Source organism: Cryptotermes secundus, unplaced genomic scaffold, assembly GCF_002891405.2.
Source record: "Cryptotermes secundus unplaced genomic scaffold, Csec_1.0 scaffold842, whole genome shotgun sequence".
Taxonomy (NCBI): Eukaryota; Metazoa; Arthropoda; class Insecta; order Blattodea; family Kalotermitidae; genus Cryptotermes; species Cryptotermes secundus.
In genome coordinates this window covers 133,887-155,963 of record NW_019736407.1, presented here as the reverse complement: position 1 = coordinate 155,963, position 22,077 = coordinate 133,887, and the positions used below count along the sequence as shown (strand labels likewise).

The 22,077-nt window shown below is 40.9% G+C and overlaps 2 protein-coding genes across 4 annotated transcripts in view; both read left to right on the top strand.

Annotated features, from left to right (window-relative positions):
- The window catches only part of LOC111869915 (cytochrome P450 9e2), an 85,168-nt gene that overhangs the window by 11,968 nt on the left and 51,123 nt on the right, over window positions 1–22,077 (top strand). The window contains exons 2-3 of the mRNA XM_023861794.1: window positions 13,368–13,879; window positions 16,258–16,425. Of these exons, the coding sequence (XP_023717562.1) occupies window positions 13,501–13,879; window positions 16,258–16,425 (547 nt within the window). The 5' untranslated portion in view covers window positions 13,368–13,500. The remainder of the gene's footprint in view (window positions 1–13,367; window positions 13,880–16,257; window positions 16,426–22,077) is intronic.
- Window positions 1–22,077, top strand: part of LOC111869912 (cytochrome P450 9e2) — a 130,977-nt gene that overhangs the window by 95,437 nt on the left and 13,463 nt on the right. The gene's annotated exons all lie outside the window — the stretch shown is intronic.

Genomic DNA, 22,077 nt, shown 5'->3' with positions numbered 1-22,077 from the left:
ACTGAAAATTCGCTAAGGACGACACGTGTACTACGAAGATAAGATTACAGATTTCTGGAATGTGATGCCGTTTATTTCAGCACAGACGTACCAGTATTTTGGACATCCTGCTGCCTGCATCTTCAGGCTAGAATATCTTCAGTGAAGATGAAGGCAGCGAGTTGCACCGAAACGTAAATACCAGTCTACCAATCATATAGCTTAACATCCAAAAAGTTGGTAAAATTGGTATTTGCTATCGTGACAACCTCGAATCTTCGAGGAAAATAAATTTGTGAGTCACACAGGGAGAGAGAGAGAGAGTCAGAGAGGGTCATTCAAAATCTTGAAAATATCTGTAATAACAGAATTCTGTTTTCTTAATCTGTACGAAAAAATAGTGTATAATGAGAAATTTAAATCGCTCCTACCAATTCTACTCTGCTCTGAAGACTTATCGTTATCATACAATAAGACAAAATATGTAGCTTTGTTGTTCATCTCCTAGGAACAAACGTATATTATCTTCAAGTGTATGACAGACGGAGATTGGAATGGTGACTCGATTTGTTGACCACTTATACACTCACGTCTCGTGACTACGTTTTACAGATCACCGACACACACAGACTAGGGTCTTCAGTCTATTACAGCCTACGCTGCACGGTTTGCCGATAATCAGTTCGTCCTGTCGCTAAGCCCCTTGAAACACACGGCCATCTTTTTTTTTAACTTAACACACTGTGTCATACTCCTCATGTAACATCCTCCTTGACGAGAGGATAGGTCTCTCGTTTACAATTACCGCTGGGCCTCATCAGCGCAGTCATTCTCAGGCCCGAGTCCAGCGGGAATCATGCACATATTTTACCGTCTCCGATTCGAGACTCCCCAACCTACAGGTCCAAGTCCCCGTTTTTATATCCTCTAGGGACAAGGTAGCCCAGTTATACCCCCAGACACTGAATTCCCTTCTCGTCTCCTACGACCTACAGGGCTACCGAGGAGGTATTTGACCTCGCCTCCACACGGGCCACAACTAAGCCCTAACTTTATCCAGCAGATAAACTCTCGCCACGGACCACGTAAAAAACACACCTCTTCCATTGTTGTAGTCCAACTGTTGCATTATTAAGAATCTGCTGCCTAGCAACAGACGTTCCGTTGTTTGTTTCGCGGGAAGGCGTTTACCGACCCTTAGCCCAGGAACGGGCTACCTACACTATATAGCGTCGTATCATAAGGTGAGCAATGAATGAATGATAGAAGAAGATCTGGAAGGAAGCCGCTGTAGCCTACTCGAGCTACCATCCTCACAGTTTCGTCGAGAGACTGAGGGAAACAATATAAACCATCAAGATAGCAGATGTCCGGCCCGAGAGTCGAACCTACTACGTCCTGAGTATCAACTTCATCAACTTTATCAACTTCACCTCTTCAACTAATGTAAGTACAAAGGGGGAACATATATACTTTTCCTTCAGGACAGGAAAGCTTCTTTAATATAGAGATGGAGTCAACAAGTTACTACAAAATATTTAACCAAAGTACACGGCATCATGTCCTAAACGACCGTGATGTTAACAGCTCTAACACTAACACAAGTATATGCCCGAGCTGCGTTAAGTTAGCTGAAGGTCATTGCCAATAGGAACACATTACAGCTCACGAGGCACTACACAGAACTGTGAAGGTCAATTGTGATTAGGTACTGATCACTATAACAGCTCAGTTAACAAAGTGATAGGACGTAAGCAAGAGGACTGAAGAAGTTATCTGCAATAGTGACACGTTTCGTTTCTTATTGGTAAGTACCTGGCTCATGCCTCAAATGGAGAACGTGCGAACTCTAACATCGATCTATCGTTTATTTATTTAGCTTGCATTATTTAATAGCGTCTTCACCTTCTAGAATATATAGCGTGAAATGGATGAACGTTAGACCTACCGCATACATGCAATTTTTAGTTGGCCGATAGTTGTGTACTATCGTGGAGGCCCAACGACTGCCGAGGGACTTGCGCACACATACAATTTCGAGTTGTCCACAACTGCGCCAATGAGCAGTCGGTCAGTCTCAGCGTGGATGTGTACTGTTGTTAAGATTAAAGGCAGAGTACCAACGGTCATTTAAACGCGCACCAGCAGCGGGCATTTAAATAAACTCCGGCCAGCTCAAGCTTACCACTATTTCAGAAGTCCGGCGTTTAAAGAGTACTATTACTCTTACCTAATGCCATTCTTCTGCCAAAAATATTTTCTAATTTGTTCGTTATGGTCTCATGACGTCATATCTACCTTCTTAAGTTTTATAACCAATCGACCAATTAATCACACGCCATGAAGTATACGGGGGAGTGGATATATAGATCCACATTCTCTTCACCCCGGCACTAGCGGCATGCTAGTGGTCAGCTTCACGAATATTTTCTTTCAGATCTTCCTTTCGGGGGTTGCTGATGTATACTTTGTCCTTCAAACAACCCCAGAAGGAGAACGAAAAGAATAAGACCACGTGAAATTCCTAACCACATACTCGACAATGACCTCTACATATCCTCCGTAATTAATTGTATCGGTAAAGAAACACAGGTACACCAATCCTTTTTTGCAGTTACAGAACACCAGACACCCACTTTCACTGGATGAAGCAGGACTTAGTGGGTTAGATGTGGATTCCATGAAACCTACTACTGATTACCCTGCGTGTTTATGTATCACTGCAAGAGAAACCGTGCTTCATCAGAAAAGAATACCAATTGCTGATCGATTTCACCTTCGACGACACACTGCAGAAACCAACTGCAAAAATGAAGCCTGCTACCTGGAACTCGGGGGTGCAGGTCGTGCGTGGATTATTGCTGTTTTTTGGGGTCTAAGTTTCAGAAGTTGTGTTCTCATTCATGCACTAGACTTTGACACTCCAGTCTCCTGAGCTAGACATTTCAGTGATTTTCTAGGTGTATATTCAAGTCTGGTTCCGACGTCATCTAACCTATCCTCAGCAAGCACCCGATGCATATGTTTCTGTTTCCAGCTTATTAAGAGTCAAATTTTATTCACCAATTTGTGAACTGACTCTCTACTGGGAACTCTTTAATCACGAAATTTTCACCGACACATTTAGCAGACCCATATTTCACATAGATGTCGTGCAGAAACACATACCTCTCTATAGGATACCGCATCATGACGGAACACATTGCTCACTAAATGTGACTGAGAACAAACGACTAATGGAGCTGAAATCTCCCCTCTCAAAGCTGACAAATCATAAATTCCCACTCATGACGCGCACTGCTCGCCGTTTTACATAATGGTGTCAAGCAGTCCACAAAATTAATAACTTCCTCTAATTCCAAATTATATCGGTCATGAGGCATACTTATTCATCGACAAGGTCTCTGTGCGACTCTAGCCGGCGGTGCACCGGGCGCCGATGAGCGCAGAGGTGTGAACGGTCAAAAGAGTTAAGAATCTAATTATATATGCAGCACTGTATTTTCTACATATATTTTGCGGGAATCCGGCCGTCAATTATAATCTCAAGTTCGATACAAAACACCAGGAAATGTGCGACTTTTGACAGGTTCGACGGTATGCATAAGCAATTTGCTTGTATGTGTACCTGCGAGTATCGATTTTCGGTTTCGGACAGATTGCTCCTGGCCTTCGCCAGCATAATCATTCTTGGTTCAAGGCCCCCTCCGAATCCATGACCCTGTTCTCCTGTCTCATGACTCTGGGCCTTGGAACTCTCGCGCGAACCGGCTACGAGGAAAATACTGTATAGAAGAGCGTAGCATTTCCGTAGCTTTCCTATTTCCTACCACGGACCAAGCAGATATTTTGACTTTCGCTTTGTAATCTTGCAAACGTACGGTAGCCACGGCTGTTAAATCGGTGTGCAAGAATTGGAGTAGATTTTTTTATATGACCCCAAATCCCCATTCTCAGTTATTCCCTGACTTGTAGGTTTATGCGTAGGCTACAGCTTCTTATTTTGAGTTTTACTTTTCCTCTTAGAGATCACGTGTTAAATGTTTTTATTAACAAGGAAAATAACCTTACCACAGGCGGAGGTTTTCTGATCCTGATCTTCAGCCTGACCATTCGGACTGCTCGTTCTATCAACCGTTCGTTGGTTGTCGGGTCGATCGATCGAGTGCTCACTTGATTTTCGATTAATATATTTGGGAAAAAAAATATTTTACGGTCTTTTCGAGGAGTCAGGATGGCTCAGTCGGTTTAGTGACGGACTGCTTGCTTAGATGGCATCGGTTCGAACCCTGGCAAAGCAATTTTTTTTTTCTTCACGTCTAGACGAAATCTGGAGCCCAGCAAGTTTCCATGTCTTCATGTTTTAATGCTTAACTAATTAAGCACAGAGATAATTTTACTTTTGCCTTATAGTTTTCTTGAATATGATACCGTATAATTTGGTAGGAAAATCTCGCTGCCTCAGTATCGGGGTGTCACAACCAAAAATTAACTACCGCCGCGCGGATTTCAAGTGTCATATATTCAATTGCACTACTTAAGTAGTGTAAGTGGTTAGTCTATAGGCTATACGGCCAAGGAAACCGCGTTCCATTCCCGGCAGATGGAAGATAATATTTCTCTTTTCCACAGTATTCAGACTGGCTGGGCCCACACAGTTTCCTGTCTGATGGATAATGAAGGCCTTTCCGCCGAGCGTAATACGGCCGGGACGTGAAGCTGATCACTTCCTCCATCCAGTGGCTAGGTTAAGAATTATGTCTGTTCCCCTATTCTTCTTCTTCATGGCATGATGCTTAGTTAAAACACTAAGGCAAATTTACCTATTTTTTTATCTTATTCTATACTGACAAAGATAAAAACCGTTTGTAAGAAGCAGAGAGGAAGTTGTTGTATGCTGTACAAAGCAACGAGTATAGGTAGGCAACGGCGCAGTAAACAACTTCTGGCTTAAGCGCGTGACAATATATGATCATTGGTAGGCAACGACTTAGCATACACGTTCCAGCAACCACGCCATAATAGGAGCTGTGTTCTCTGTATTTGCTAGGTTACACAACAGTTTCGACAAAGTAAACGTATTTTCTGTGTGGTTCTTACCACGGCTATATAACGAGGTTCAAGTCCTTGGGACTCGGACTCGAGAAAGACTGCGCTGGCAAGGACCAGTAGCATATGAAAAAGCCAGACCCATCTTCTCGTCAGAGAGGGCGCCCCACAAAAACAAGACCGTAACTGTCAAACAGTAATAAATATCTTGTCATGAGCACTGACTGACAGTCAGTCGCAATGTGACTTTGACTTGCGTCTTGCCTTCTTCGTATCACTTGATTAACTGAGTTTTTATGGAGTCCGTATTGTACGTAACATGAATGACCTTCACAGTGCATCGTAGCGCCGAGATGTGATGTCACTGCCAGTGTTAGTCCTCTCGACTGCATCCTATAGCACTGTTGACTGAGATGTAGCAAAAAATCATTACCTAATCATGAATGACCTCCAGTGATCTGGGTTTTGTGCTGCGTGAGGCGTAATGAGTACCTATTGGTAATGACCTTCAGTTAAGTTAAGGCTGCTCGGACATATAAAGCTGTTAACATCACGGTCGTTTAGGATATGATGCCGTGTAGTTTGGTTCAATATTTTGTAGTCACTGCCTCCATCTCCACATTAAAGAAGCTCTTCTGTCCTGAAGGAAGAGGATATATTTTCCTACGAAACGTTTTCAGTCTATCCTCACTACATGTTATTATCTTTTACCGCGAGTTTCTTGTCCAGCTAGTATTCATTTTTATTCAAGTTACGACAGCATTTTTGTTCGTACTATATTTTTAAGGTGCAAGAAGTTTAATAGCGTCCCCATGTTTGTGTGACTGACCGTCTCTCTCTCTCTGTCTCTCTCTTTGTTTCTCTCTTGCAGTTAAAGTCTCGAAAACAGGTAAACAGAATATTACGTACTTATACTTGGCGATTCTAACCGAATTCTGGTCCAGTTCTTTCAACTGAACTGACAGAGTGAGAGTCAGAATTTCTTTACGACTGGCGTTTTACCGCCAACCAGTTCGTTATGTCGACAAGCCCCTTGAGACTCACGACCAATATTTATTCAACTGAACATTTGCGGTTATAGTCCTTATGTAACATCCTCTTTGACGACAAGATTACTCTATCGTTTAGAATTGTTTCTTGTAAATATTGGGTCAGGAGGAAATTAAGAGGAGATTGAATACGGGCAATGCTTGCTACAGTTGGTCCAGAATCTCTTGTCTGCTGTCTAAAAACATAGAAATTAAAATATACAAAGCTAAGGATGAAATGGCCAGGCTGGTAGCACGAATGGGAGCGAAGAGGAGTGCATATAAGATAATGCTGGGAAATTAGCGACCATTTGCCTATATCCGTCTAAATTGCAACACTCGTTTTACACTTCAATATATTCTTTAACACTTAACACAGAATACAGAATGTTGGGAAAGCCAGAAGATGGAGACCACTAGGAAGAACAAGACGTATGTGAGCGAATATTATTAAAATGCTTAATAGACAATTAGGATGGGGTAATATTTACTGGAGTGATCTGGATCAGGACAAGAACCAGAGGAGGGAACACGTGATGAACCTTCGAGTTCCATATATTGCTGGGAAGTTCTTGAGTAACTGCACAATTGGCGGCTTCTCAAGAAGGGCTTAGCTCCATGAAGTTATTTTTTTTCCTTGGCACTACAGCCCCACTGGGCCTAGGCCTACCTCCGTGAACTTCTCCGTTCACATCGGTTTTTCTAGAGCTTACACATATGGTAGGACACCTTGGGTGAGTGATCAGCTCGTCGCAAGGCCTCTACCTGTTAACAAACACAGAAAAACGCACAAAAACATCCATGTCCTGAGTGGGATTCGAACCCACGATCCCGGCTTCCGAGCGAGCGAAGACAGTGCATGCCTTAGACCGCTCGGCTACCGTGATTGGCTGTGAAGTTATTTTAGTTTCTGTGTAATATGTGAAGGTTATGTATTCACTGTCGTCAGAATCCAGTAGTTTTCACTAGGAAGGAAATGATGAGCAAATATAGCTCACTTAGACTCTAGCACAGTGTTCCGAAACCTTTTTCTGCTCGCGGCACACCATGATGTATCCATGACTCAACACGGCACACCAAAATGTTATTCCCTTCAAAAAAGCATGATATCAGACAATTAATATAATTACGTAACGTGATCAACTTATTACTATAATATTATTATTATATTGTTATTTTATTATCATTAAACAGAAATCGACTCGTGCATTTATTAACAATTAATGAACTTTAATTCACTGTAAAGTGTAGACAATACACTTCTATTACTATTAATGTAAATACATTAATTCTACTCGTGCCTTCATTGTGATACTTGCACCTGTGTAACTGCACACAGGCGACTGATCCGTGGTGGAATCGTTGACAACGCAAGTCTCATTTCTTCATCGATGGATTTGAGCCGCTCTCTCTTTGATGTCTTAATTTCAGTTAACGTCGAGAAGCCCAGTTCACACAAATATGTAGTTGAAAATGGTAATAACACATTAACTGCCACCTCGGAGATAGCCGGTTATCCACTCCTTATTGCCAACCAAAACGTATCCAAAGGCACTTCGAGAAGTTTTAGTTTCAATGTTCTGTCTGCTTTTAAATCTGCGAGTTCCTCTTGTATATTAATCGGAAGATGTTCTGAATTCACAACAAATGGATCACGAACCCAGTCGAAATCTTGTACACTCTCTCCAAAATACTTATTGAATTTCTGCTTCAGCATTTCAAAATGTTCTTTAATTGTGTTCATCAACACTTTATTGCCGTCAGCAAGTGGTCATACAGTCGGGAACATCTCAAACGACCCATCTGTAATTCTCTGTATCCACAAATTCAGCTTATTTACAAATCCTTGTATCTTATCCATATTAGAATATTTAGTTAGAATATTTTCGTTCCTACCTTGCATCTTTCTGTTCAGCTCATTCAAGTGCACGAAAATATCGGGAAGATATGCCAACTTACATACCCATTCATCATCTGCAAATCAATCCGCGTACTCATGCCCCTCAACAGTCAAAAATGCACGTACCTCTTCGTTAAGTTCAAATATTCACGTTAGCACTTTTCCTCGTGATAACCACCGTACTTCTGTATGTAGTAGGAGTGTAGTGTGTTCTGATTCCATTTCTTTACACAAAACGGAAAAAAGCCGCGAATTTAGGGGCCGCGATTTGATGAGGTTCACGACTTTTACTACTTCGTCCAGCACAACTTTCAGAGACGATGGCAAAGACTTAGCAACAATGACTTCGCGGTGAATGAGACAATGATCGCAACGTATGTTAGGATTTACTTTACGTACTTTAGCTACAAATCCTTTAACACGGCCTGTCATAGAAGCGGCCCCGTCTGTACAAACACTAACGCAATCCTTCCATTTTAATTCCTTATATAACACATAGTGACACGAAATACTTCTTCACCGGTGGCTCGCTCGGGAAGTTCTTTGCAAAAAAAGAAATTTGTTGCAATTATATCTCCATCGATGTATCGAATGTAAGCAAGAAATTGTGCGTGGCTGCTAATATCGGTGTACTCGTCGATCTGAAGCGAGAACTTCTGACTGGTGTTGACTTTCTCCTTCATAATGGCTTCAATGTCACTGGACATGTAAATAAAATTCAGAGAAACCGTTGCTAATCCCGGCAGATACAGGGAAAAAGCACGTACACAGAACATGCGACTAGTATATCAAAGAAGCCGCGTAGTTGCGAGAAAAATAAAAATAAATCAATAATGAAAACTATGATATAACAACAACTGTGAGTAGATAATTTACATTAAATTCTTAGAATACAACATTACTGTACATAAAAAATCACGGCATGTATTAAAGAATAATCAAACATCATCTTATTTAATCAGTACAGCGGTTGAGAATAAAATACAAGCATATGAAACATTGTAACTGGGATAAAATTAAACGAATAAATTTCGACAATTAATTCTTACAATAGGTAAAATATCGCGTTACACCTTTCACCTTATGACGGCACACCGATTGCGGAACACTGCTCAAGCACACGAGTGTAAGAGGAAAACGCAACGCTCTTCCTGTAGTATCATCTTTATGGGGAAAAATTTCCTTTCCCATTTCATTCCTCGCGGCTCGCCATTTTGAGAAACAGCGTGGGACGAATGCACAGACAGACGACTGACCTTTGGCTATTATACACACACATTGATACTAAATATATTTTGTAATATATCGCCACATATAAAATATATTTTTTCTGTTCCCTGTTCCTTATCTTATGATCTAACGGCAGCTTACCCCTATGAACGGTCGAAAGCTTCACCACCGCCAAGTTTAAGCCTCTTATATTTTCTATGTCTGGTTTCACCATGTCCTATACCGCGACATGTTCATTCTCACGATTTTGTGTGACTTCTGCTTCTCGTCTGCACCATTTTGTTATATAACCGTATGCAGACGGAAGGTTGAAAGCTGTGTGCAAATCGCAGACGGTTGTGTGCTTTGTAAATTTTCAATAATGCGAAAACCTTCTTTTGCATGAGCTACAATTTTAAGAGACAAGTGTCTGCTGCTAATTCCCATGCGGAAAAAGCATGAATCATTACTGAGCTGATCGGTCCCTTGTGGAGGGTTATTTTAATGTTAGCGCTTAAGTCATAGTCAAAGTTACTTTACGACTGGGGGTTTACCGCCAATAAATTCGTCATGGCGCCTAGCCGCTTTAAGCCCAAGACCAGAGATTTCTTTCCAACTGAACTCTTGCCGTAATAGTCCTTATGTGGCATCCTCTCTGACGAGAAGATGGGTTTGGCTCTTATGAATATGCTTGGCTTTCCGTTAAGTGTATAATTCGCTCATATAACATGTTATTAGAAATTCTTCCTTTTGCACCCCACGTAAGTCCTCTCTCAGTACAGGGTTTAGAGAACAGATCATGCCTACTTACGTATCTAATGCTACAATTGCAGCTCAGTCATTTGAACGGCCGTAAGGTTGACCATCACCAAGTTTAAGCCGTTTATACTGAGGTTATTCCGAAAGAAATAATACAAGTTGTAACGATATTTCCTTCATTTAATATTGTTTAACAGCGGCTGTGAAAATTCCACTTATTGATTACACGTGCATGAAATACGCGCCTGCGGCGAGGTGCCATCCCGTTGTTGTCCCTCAGAATCCTCCTTAGGCTTGTGGTGACAATGGTGGTCTGGGAGACAGGATCATACACTGCACTTGAGCCTGTTATCCTTTCCATGGCGCCAAAATTGCCGTTGGCGTCATCTGTAGACTTTAAATGTTTTCTTCCGTCGGGCTAGGGAAATCAGACCTTGCTTTTATTCTGAGTCTCCCAGGAGGAATGTCACCCTAATTGCGTTTGGTCCCTTACTTAATGTGCGTCTTGTATCGATAGAAGCTGAAATGAAGATTCCAAGATAACATCTCTCCCCGACAAGCTAAATGCTGGACTGGCAACCATTAATGGAATCGGGCCGCAACCCTTTCAAAGTGATGGCCACGTAGTGGTTGTAACCGGATGCTACCTAAATGTTAGAGAAGATGTACGGAAGTCGGAAAAGTAGAGGAAGTCGGTTATAGCGAGTCGAGATATAAAGTTAGAAAATAAGGAATAGAAGAGGACCTAGTGAGTTACAGTAGAGAGATGTTTTACAGTGATTGAAGTGAACAGGGAGATCGAGGTCAATATTAACGGCGGAAGGTGTAATCAATGTGATGATGCTTAAAGGAATATTACAATACCACACCATAACTGTACTTCTCGTCTAACTGAATGCGAAAAACACTAGGAGTTGTGTTCTGGTGTTTGATCAATCTTGAAATGTGATGCCATCCCGATCAAGGACGCAGCAGTTTCCCTGGGATAGGCCCTCATCTCTCATCGTAGTCCTGGCAGCTGCGCGTCGTCCGGAGGATATCTCTGGAAGGGCGGTTGGCAAGGGATTTCTTTCAGAATTAGCAGTACTGCCGTGTGAGAGAGGAACCTTATGACAGGGCGGTGTTCACAGGCCACAGTCACGGCAACGTTATGATCGCAGTATGTGTGTTTAAAGAGGACGTTTCGATTCTAAATCCTCTCAAATGTGAGGTTCCTACAGTAATTCGATTTCTTCATGAGGAAGGAGAAACTGCTGCTGAAATTCATCGCCAACTTTCTTCTGTTTACGGCGCAGAGGTTGTGAACAAGCAAAACGTGGCAAAATGGTGTCATGAATTTGAAGCGGAAAGAGGTGATATTTTTAATGAAATAAGGAGTGGAAGGCCATCCGTTTTCACTGATGAAATCATCAAAAAATTGATGAAAACGTTCGTGCTGACAGACGATTAACTAACGATGAACTTCATCAACAATATCAGGTGTGTGAAGAACTTCTCTCCATGAATTTTTACAAAAAAAAAAATATGCTATAGGAAACTGTGTGCCCCTGGGGAGCTGAAAATATTGACAGATGATCAAAAGAAAATTTGAGTGGCTGCAGCACAGGCGTTTTTCTTCAAGGTAACTGATTTCTTGCAATAGGGCACGCGGTAGCGTAGTTGGTTGAGACATTATACTACAAGCCGGAAGACCGTGGGATCGAATCCCGATGATGTAATTGGATTTTTCTCAATTTACCCAATCCTTCCAACGGCACTACAGCCCTGTGGTCGACTCAGTCTCTTAACAGAAATGGTTACAAGGAATATTCTTGGAATGAAAGGGCGTCCGGCGCGTAGGGCTGACAAACTTACAGCCATTTTTGAGCCGATTGTCTGGAAATTGTGGCAACCTCAACATATCACAACCCAATGGGCCTCCACGGCCTGTTACTTTACTTTACTTTACTTTTTACTTTTACTGTGTTTGCCATAATAATTCTAGAAGTATTGAACTCCAATCTCCATTTTGTATTCTTGTACAAGATATAAACTATCAACACTCATTCTACAAGAATCGAAAAATTTTGATGGGTATTTTCTCAGTTCGTGGTACAATGTGTAAAATTTTCCTCTTAAATGTCCGTTCCTGTTAGTGCGCCCAAACAATTTTAAGCATTGTGTTTAAAAATGCTGTATCTAACTCAATTTTTATGATAAATTGATGGAATTAATTTTGTTTCTATCAGCAAAGAACACACTGTCGCATATTATAACGGAAGATTTGAAATTTTTTATACAAATTATACCCCATTTTCAATTTTTTGTTTTTAATTTTGATGAGTACTGCAAAAATGATTTCACAGTTCTTCACAGAGTTGTTCTGCATTACAAATTCATTTCTGTTTGTAACACTTGACAAAATTTTAGCAGTCCCTGATGTCATAAAACAGATGGAAGCAATAAAATCATTTGGCCTTCTGCTAGCACTGCTTACACTCTTCGGAATTTCGAATCTTTTGACTGAAGGTCAGAAGAATGAAAGATGGCTATTCAAGAGGAAGCTAGATGGCTCCCTTCTTCAGTTCTAAGACCTTCCGTTATAGCTGCAAAAGCTTATTGCCCTTTCTATGGGCCTGAACAGACAGCTGCATCGCGGCTGAGATTCAGAGTGCGGTCTGTTTTCTGTGCGTGCTTAGTGAAATCGAATACTGCAGTTTTATTTCAGCCTAGATATACATCAAGCAGATAACAACAAAAAAGGTATGTACATCGAATTTTACTGTATATTTTTAACATATTAATCTGCAGAATCTGCAATAAAAGTACTGGCTCGTGGATGAGTTTGGGCATAACTCATACGTATACTCTTTTTGTTGTTGTTCACTTACGTATCATTTTAATTTTTCTATTAGGGCTTTACTCAAATCTGTCTGGTAATTACTACATTTAAAAATAAATATTTAGGACTGTGCATTCGCTTCAACTAGCGGCGTGTGCGCGCGCTTCCCCTAGCGGAGTTTAAATGCCCGAGTGGCCAAAACTGGGTACTTTGGCCACGACGACCTTACTCACCACTGGCACAAACGGGACACTTCGGCACTTAAAGGTTACGTATCAATGGAAGGAAATAATATGAAATACGTACAGTAACGAAGCAGGTTGGTGTTATGGCAAATTTACGAGTATACACCTGTGTTCGGGAGATGCTGTTTTCGAATATCTGCCGGGACAACGGATATCCCAACTGAACATTGTCGTGGTTTTTCGCAGGTCCTGTATACATGTCTAGATAATACCATATTTAAGCTTCGATGGTGTCTGTACGAATCCTATCCAGTTCATGGATCCTACCATTCCATGATATAGCCCCGTGTAGTCCGAGATAATATCAACGCCGTAAGATAAATAATAAAAGAGAAATATACTAAGGCAAATATTAATTTTTCATTCCTTTTTTACAGAATTTCGAATCACTCTAAAAGGAGCTAAGGAGAGAAGTGGAGACTGCTTACAAAGCAACAGACAGTCTAGTATTGCACTGTTTCCCACTCCGCTGCAAACCTGTGTAACACAGTTTGGAGTGGAAAGTTCGGGATGCTGGAGTCTCTGTGGGTATGGACTCTGGCCACGGGTCTCATAAGTCTAATCTTGTACTTGCTTGGCACCTGGACACATGATCATTTTTCCAAGAAAAATGTTCCGCACCTCAAGCCTGTACCATTCTTTGGGAACATGGGACCAGTGACTTTGAGGATTGCATCTTTCCCTGAATTAGTTGTTGGCTGGTACAACAGGCTTAAAGGCAATAAATTTGGCGGTGTATATGAATTCTTGAATCCAGTTATTCTGCTGAGAGATCCCGAGCTCATAAAGATGGTGACCGTGAAAGATTTTGAGCACTTCCTGGACCACCGAGCCCCTATAAGCGAAGAAGCTGAGCCGCTGTTCGGAAAGGCTCTTTTCAATCTCAAAGGTGAGTTCTTCATTCCGAACAGTCTACTGCTTCTGGACCTGACCTGTTTAGAACACTTCTCACGTCTGATCTTTCCCAGAGCGTTAAACAAAAAGCTATATTTTGTGGAACACAACGTTTAATGTGAATCATCAATAGATAATAAACTAATTCATTATATCACTAGAAAATTAGTATATTCTATTTTAAATATAATGTGGAGACGATAATGGTTATGCCGTAGACCTTTGGCTTAGTGGGGGGTGGAGTCCAACTGGGTCCAATCGGCACGGCGAACACTGATTGGCCTATTGTTCCTGCCCCGGGTGAATATGATGATGGAGAATTTCGTGGAATGAAGGTTGGAAGGGGAAACCAAAGTACTCGGAGAATCCCGCCTCAGCGCCACTTTGTCCACCATAAATACCGCTTGAACAGACCCCGGGATCGAACCCGGGCCAACGTAGTGGGAAGCCGGCGTCTAACCGCTTGAGCTATGGTGCGGCCTTCCGGAAGACCATACTGAAGACACAAGACTTTTGTTCATAGAACTGCCTACTAAAATTTTTGTGTACACTCAAAAATATTTTAGACAAAGAAATATTGCCGGTTGTTTGTAGGTTTGTATTACTTTGATGGAAGAACATAAATTTCGAGATTTTAAATCGACATATTTCTTATTTCTTTACATATATATCATTTGCAAATTGACACCATCTCCTAGTGCTATTCAAGAACTTAAGTTATATCAAATTCAATATAATGTACTCATTGAAAATTGCTAGCCAAATCGAGACTCCAAGTATGAGAGAATACACACTAAATGTATATGGCAATTGTAGCTCTCGGATATTTAGGAAATAACTTGGATATACTTAGACTAGTCATAAGTAGTATATGTAACCCTTGGAACATTCTGCACATAATGTTCCATGGCCTTACAATTCTAGTTAACTGTGTCCTTGGTAGGGACATGCGCGGTGTCAGAATTCCATCCATACTGAAAAATATGGGACCAGAAACAGTGTTCAGTTTTCCCATTTTAATTCCTGGTATTTATGTTTGGGGTATTTGCTTCTCTTCTCAATTTCGACTTTTTCACAAATATCCATTATTGCCGGTGGTTCTGTATATGTGTGAAACTTGGTCTCTGACATTAAGGCAGGAACATAGACTGAGAACAGGGTGGTGAGAATATTTGGACCGAAGAGGGATGAAGTGATAGGAGGTTGCAGAAAACTGCATAAAGAGGAGCTTCATAACTTGTACACTTTTCCAAGTATTATTAGAATGATCACGTCAAGGAGGATGAAGTGGGCAGGTCATGTAGCACGAAAGTGGGTGAAGAGGAATGCATGTAGTATATTTGTGGGAAAGCCAGATGGAAAGAGACCACTGTGAAGAACAAAGCGTAGGTGGCTGGACACTATTAAAATGGACCTTAGAGAAATAGTTTGGGATGATATAGACTGGATTGATCTGGCTCAGGATAGGGACCAGTGGAGGACCCTTGTGAGCACGGTAATGAATCTTCGGGTTCCATAAAATGCAGGGAAATTCTTGAGTGGCTGCAGATTTGGCTTCTCCACAAGAAGGGCTCAGCTCCATATGGAAGTAATTAATGCATGGTGGACAGAAGCCTGTCTTTCCCTTCGGTCACGGCTCCCACGGCTACGGACGTACATTCCCATCCTTTGGCAACTGATGTTGCCTTATGTTAAATTAGATCAGTTGTGGTCAAGCCAGACCAGGTTATTTTGGGTTAGGTTCTCATAGATTTGGTAAGGTTTCGTTACAGAAGTATAGGTAACTCAATGTAACTAGAAATTTGAGAAACGTGACAAAAATTCTTGTGAGGAAGGGCAGAATAGGACTGCGCTTGCGCAGCACGATGTCACTCTGTACTACTTCAGAACGATGATTCCTTTCCAGGTCAGACATGTAGGTGATGAACAATTAATGATTTTCATGATGGTGATGGAAGCAGTGTTTCTGATGGTGATAGAAAATTGCATGGGATTATCAAAAATCGCAGAAAAATGATAAGCCAGAAATAAGTGGTAATTTTTTTAGTTTATGATATTCGTGTGCAGTCGCAGGCAGCAATCTTCATTTGCTATGACGTCACCCTATTGTTCTTCCTAAAGTTAGCCCTGTGCATGTGCATATGCTTATCTTTTAGTCATTTACTTGGTCTCATTCAGCAGGAAACAACATGGGATTGGTGGAACGCCAAAATGGGGGTGGCCTTTGGCCTTTCGTTTTCTTCACGGCTATAGCTCGTCATTTGTTTATGGGGAGAAATAATAAACGGAATTTAGCTCAATGTAACATGAAAAACGAAAAAAAAAATACATGGGGTTTGTTTCACTTCATTATTCAGAGTTTCATTCACACAGGACAACGATGGAAGGACATGCGATCCACCCTGAGTCCTGCTTTCACATCCAGCAAGATGAAGAACATGTTCGTCTTGATAACAGAATGTGGTAAACAGCTAACTGACTTCCTGGAAAAGTGTATCAAGGACAAAAACTTGACAATCGAAGGCTGCAAGATAGAAAGAGGCAAGTAATTCCAAAACACAAAGGCACTTACATCAGTCTGAGTATTTACATGTACAAGTATGGTAGCTTGAAGTCGGCGTAACCACGTTCGAACCTCTGCCGAATTAAGGTTCTGGAAACGGTGTAAAGGTCAATCAAAATATGTTGTGGAAAGCTCCGAAGTAATCTACTACTGTGTTTTCCTTTTATTGTTTAGTTTGTTTATTTGCTTGCTTACTTCACTTATTTACTCATCTGCACTTTCTTAATTAACTTAGATACCTCTTCATGTTCTGAGGTGTGACGCGGTGCAGTCTAATAGAAGTTCACCCACGTTTCGGAGTAACATCATGTCTCAATCTTGAGGGGCGAAGGGTAAGCGAAGCAAACAACCTGCACTTAGCCCTAAAGATTTATGCAGTATACTCCTCCAAAACTTCGATGAATTTCTACCGGACTATACGACGTCGCGTTCCAGAAGAAATTATTCTTCATTTATTAATTTGTTCGTGTCTATACAATGTTTATGAATGAGATTAAGATTTTACGTTTAAAAATTTACCAGTGTTGTAGTTAAATTAATCTGCCGGAGGGGTTGTCCTTGCTACAACTGAGCCTCTCTGACCCGTAGTATCAAACGTCAGTGGCTGGAACACCGCAGGTTTAGATCAGGGTAGTTATAATTATGTCAGGTTACCACTGAGTGGCTATTGAATAAATAGCAATATTAAGTAATTAATACTCCTTTAAAGCACAGAAATCACTATACGAGCTATATCCCAGCTGCTTAAATTGATTCCCAGAAGAAGCAGTGAATGTTTCCCTACAGAGCACTGAGTAATTTGCCTGGGTAACGGAGGTGCAGTGTCTTCTATGAAGCAGGAATTGCAATTTTAATATTATGACGAATTCAATATTTTTATAATTTTTCTGCAAATATATTGTGTTACCAGTGCATTAACCTGGCGGAGGTCGTAGAATTTTTAAGGGCGGAAAAATTCAGGGAACAAGTCCTCCGGGAGGGACTTTAAGCCGTAGGTCCCGTGTCGTAAATTTACGGCACGTAAAATATCCTCATGTCTCTAGGATACATCTCAGCAAAATTAGGCAAAGTTTCCAGCCCAAGTAGTTTCCAATTCCTCCGGTAGATGGAGAAGTATCGGGTACCACTGCCAGAAGGGGGCTGACCTCGCTGGGAGAACGGGGCTGATAGCGAGCACCAGTACTGGAACGGCATAGCGACAGTAGAAATTGAAAGGGGACGCACAATAGATCAAAAATTGGTCGCAGTGAATGGGGAAACCCACCCCCTCCAATAATAATAATAATAATAATAATAATAATAATACCAGTGCATTACGTTTTAGACACCAATAAAGCAACATCACACTTCTCGGGGAAACATCATGGGACTTCTTCATCGCTGATTTATCGTTAATTGCCAGTGTGTATATGGTGGTTTCTGCGGCCGTCCGTCTCGAAAGAGGTTGTCTTTTGTCTTCTTCTGTCCTCAACCAAATGCTGATGAGGCTCCGAAGTTCAGGGAATATTCTTAGTAACTTGACGAGTTGNTCTGGCCTGTATATCATCTAACCTCTTCTCAGTAAACATTAAACGCTTATGTTTTGTTTCTTGTTCTTTATGAATCCCGTTGATTTATGCTTATTCAGCAAATTGTGAATTGTTTATCACCTGGCAATTGTTTCATCACGAAAATTTACGTCCAGATGTTCTCCGACAATTTCTAGCAGATCCGCATTTCAGGTAGTTGTCATACAACAGAAACAGAAACAGAAACAAATATACCGCACCATGAGGGAACACGCCTCTCAGGAACTGTAACTGAGAACAAGTGGATAATGTAGCTGATAACGGAGCTGATAATTGCTGCCCATTGTTGACAAATCATAAACAAACTCACAACTTGTATCGCACTGCTAGCCGTGAAGCATAACGCTATCAAGCGGTCTACAAGTTAATTACTTCCATTCATTTCAATCGTTATCGGCTGATTCATCAGCAAATTTCGTATGCGTCAGGCGGTAAACAGACCACGGCTCGCCGTGAAGCGCAGAGCTGTGAACTCAAGTTACACAAAAAGAACACTGTACCTTCTTGCTACTGTATGTTCCTCATGCAGTCCACTTCATTTAATATCATCAAAATGAAACTTCTTTCTCTGAAGGTCCTTCAAATGATTTTTCCAAATTATGAGCCCATAATCGAAGAAAAATAAAAATTCATTTGTCCTTATCCATAAAAGTTCACAAAACTTGCTACTTAACGTGAATTAACAAATAAATTTCGTGAAAACACAGGCGAGCGATTATTGATCAGGCTCTGATAACTTTCATATACAAACCTAAAATTCCAAACAGTAAGCGCCATGTCATGCAATATCAGTTTTAAAATGGCCCAACCGATCACTAAATATTCATTAAATATGAATAAAGCCAAAGAGAAACAGAAAACATTAATTCTTGAAAGAAGGTTATGCATGGTTGCAGAGAAACTTTCAAAAGGAAACACTGTCTGAAGATCCCCGATGTTTCATTCTTGGTTAAATAGTTTCTTTGAAATACTGTATCATGTAGACTCTGTTGCTAGGCAACAGATTCCTAACAGGAACCAGTAGAATGAGAAGCGGTGTTTTCTACGCTGTCCACACGACAGCTGCGTGACGCAATTATAGAATGTTCTGTGTTTTCTATGTGGCCCCTACTGAGGTGTTAAAAGTAGGCGAAGTTTAAAGTTTAGTCAGTCGTGAGACATTCGCCAGTCAGTAAGGACGTGAACAGGGAAGTTGAGGAAGCTACAGTGTTGGGAGCCGTTATCAGGCGACAACAGATCAATGTACATCAGACTGAGAGGGCTTAGTGGATTGTAGAAAGCGCGAAATAGCGTTAGCGCTATAGTAATTTGTAGTTACGATCTGTAAGTGTTCAGTAAATCAAGATATCCAGCAAATCCTCTTCTGTCTCCAAGGTCATCCAGCATCTTCTTACGTCTTCTTCCTCGTCTTCTGGTCATTTATATCCGCCCCTATATAATTCCTTTAATAACTTCTTTTAGAAGGCAGTTACCCCGTAATATATGACCAATTCAGTTAGCCTTCCGTTTTCATATTTCGTGTAGGATATTCCTCTGCTCACTGACTCTGAAAAACACTTCTTCATTTCCCACATAATGGGTCCAACTGATCTTCTCCATCCTTCTCCAATACCACATTTTGAAGCTTTCCAGGTGTTTCTGATCTACTGCCCTAAGTGTCCACGTTTCGGCCTCATGCAAAGCAATGCTCCAAATGTAGCATTTCACTAGTTTCTTTCTCAAATTTAAGTCAAATTTGCCAGTAAAAACATTCTTCTTCTTGCTAAATGCAGCTTTTGCCATGGCAATCCTAGAATTAATTTCATAAGTACACCTTCCATCATCTGTTAACAAGCTACCCAAATATTTAAAATATTTCATATTCTCCAGTTGTTTTTGGTTTATCTTTATTGTGGCTGGGGTTTGTTGTCTCGAAATTTTCAATACTTTTGTTTTTTCCACATTTATTTCCATGCCACAGCACCTTCCAATTTCGATTAGTCTGTCAAACATGTCTTCCTTAGCCATTAATACAAGGTCATCTGCATATTTCACAGTCTGAGTAATTTGCCCTCCTGATTTGAAGTCTCCAAGCCCATCCAGAGCTTCCTTGGTAAGGCATTCGCTGTACAAGTTGAACAGAATTGGTGATAAACAGCATCCTTGTCGAACTCCTCTTCCAATCTTCACACTTCTTGTTTCCCCTCTGTCCAGTCGCATTCTAACTTTCTAATCCATGTACAATAACTAATCAATCTTCTTTCCCGCCAATAGATACCTTGTTTCCCCTAGGATCTGCATTAATTTGGTCTAATTTACAAGCTCAGATTCCTTCTGCCAGTCTATAAAGCAAGCACACAGTTCTTCATCTATCTCCAAAGTTCGTTCTACTATACTCGTATTTCTCATCATCCCAAATGCATCCCCGGTTCCTTTTCCTCCTCTAAATCCAAACTGATCCTCTCCAAGTATATCCTCTATTTTCCTTTCAGTTCTTCTTTTAAGTATCTTTGCTGGATGTGCAATAAGGCTTATTGTGCGATGGTCGCTGCATTTTGTAGCTTTTGTCTTTTTCTTTAAGGCAATCATTGTAACTTCCGTAAAGTCCTTGGGCCACTTTCCACTTTCATATTTGGTGTTCATTAGTTTTGTCGGTGTTTTCAAACCACCTTCTCCCAGTAACTTGAGCACATCTCCAGGTATATTTATCATCTCCTGTAGCCTTTCCCTTCCTCGTTTCCTTGATAGCTTTTTCCAGCTCACTTTGTAAAATATATGGTCCTTTCTCGTCTGTATCTACTTCTTCTTCCGGTTCAACTTCTAAGGTTTCTGGCCGATTAGGTCGATCATATAGTTCTGTAATATAATTTTCCCAAATTTTCAGCACGTGCCTCTGATCTACTCTTCTTTTCCCCTGGGAGTCTTCGATGCCTAAATTCTGAATCAAATGGTTCTCTTTCCATCCTAGTTCTTTTGTCTTCATGTACATCAAATAATAACGTCGTGTCCTTTAAAATTCTATAATCTCATTACATACCTTCTCAAGATATTCCTTTTTGGTCCTGTCCGTGGCTCTTTTCAATTCATTCCTCAGTCTCCTGTATTTCCTTCTGCATTCTTCTTTGTTGACATTCTTCCATTTCCTTCGCTCCTCCATTTTACTCATTATCTCCTGTGTAACCCATGGTTTTCTTGCTATCTTCCCAAATTTACCAACCAATTCAATAATAGTATATATATATATATAATTACATGTATTATTTTATATTGTTCCACTGCACATAACTTCTCCAAATCCCATCTACGTCTGTGCTTTTGGAATCTTATAATGTTCTTCAACCTGGTTCGAAACTTGGCAACCAGTAAGTTGTGGTCAGAGTCAATATCTGCCCCAGGAAGCGTCTTCGCATCCTTCACACTGTTTCTGAATCGATGTTTCACAAGGATGTAGACCAGCTGATGCCGCCTCCAATCCCCAGGTGCCTTCCATGTGTAAATTCTTCTCTTTGGCTTCTTGAACCAAGTGTTGGTGACAATCAGTCCATTTCGTTCACAAAAGTCAATAAGCATTTGACCCCTGTGATTCCGCCTTCCTAGTCCATGTGATCCAACAATATTCTGATATGGTTCATCTCCAACAATGCTATTCCAGTCTCCCAATATGATGCTGTTTGTGTCTCCTCTTCCATCTTCCTGAAGAATTTCTTCAATTGTGTCATACACTTTTTCCACTTCATCATCTTCATACTCTGATGTTGGCATGTACACTTGCATAATCAGTATATCTACTGGTTCCGCCTTTAACTTCAGAGCAATAATTCTGTCATTACAAGCAATCTTCTTAACAACACTCCTCACTACACTTTTATGCACCACTATTGCCACACCTCTTTCAGCCCGTTCACCTCCGGAATAATACACTGTATAATCACCACTTCTTATTTCACCTTGTCCTTTCCACCACACTTCGCTGACACCTAAAACAGACCCCTCATTCTTCTGCATTTCCGTTTCCAAATTCTGCAATTTGCCTGCTTGATTCATGGTCCTTACATTCCATGTTCCAATCTTGTAGCCATGATG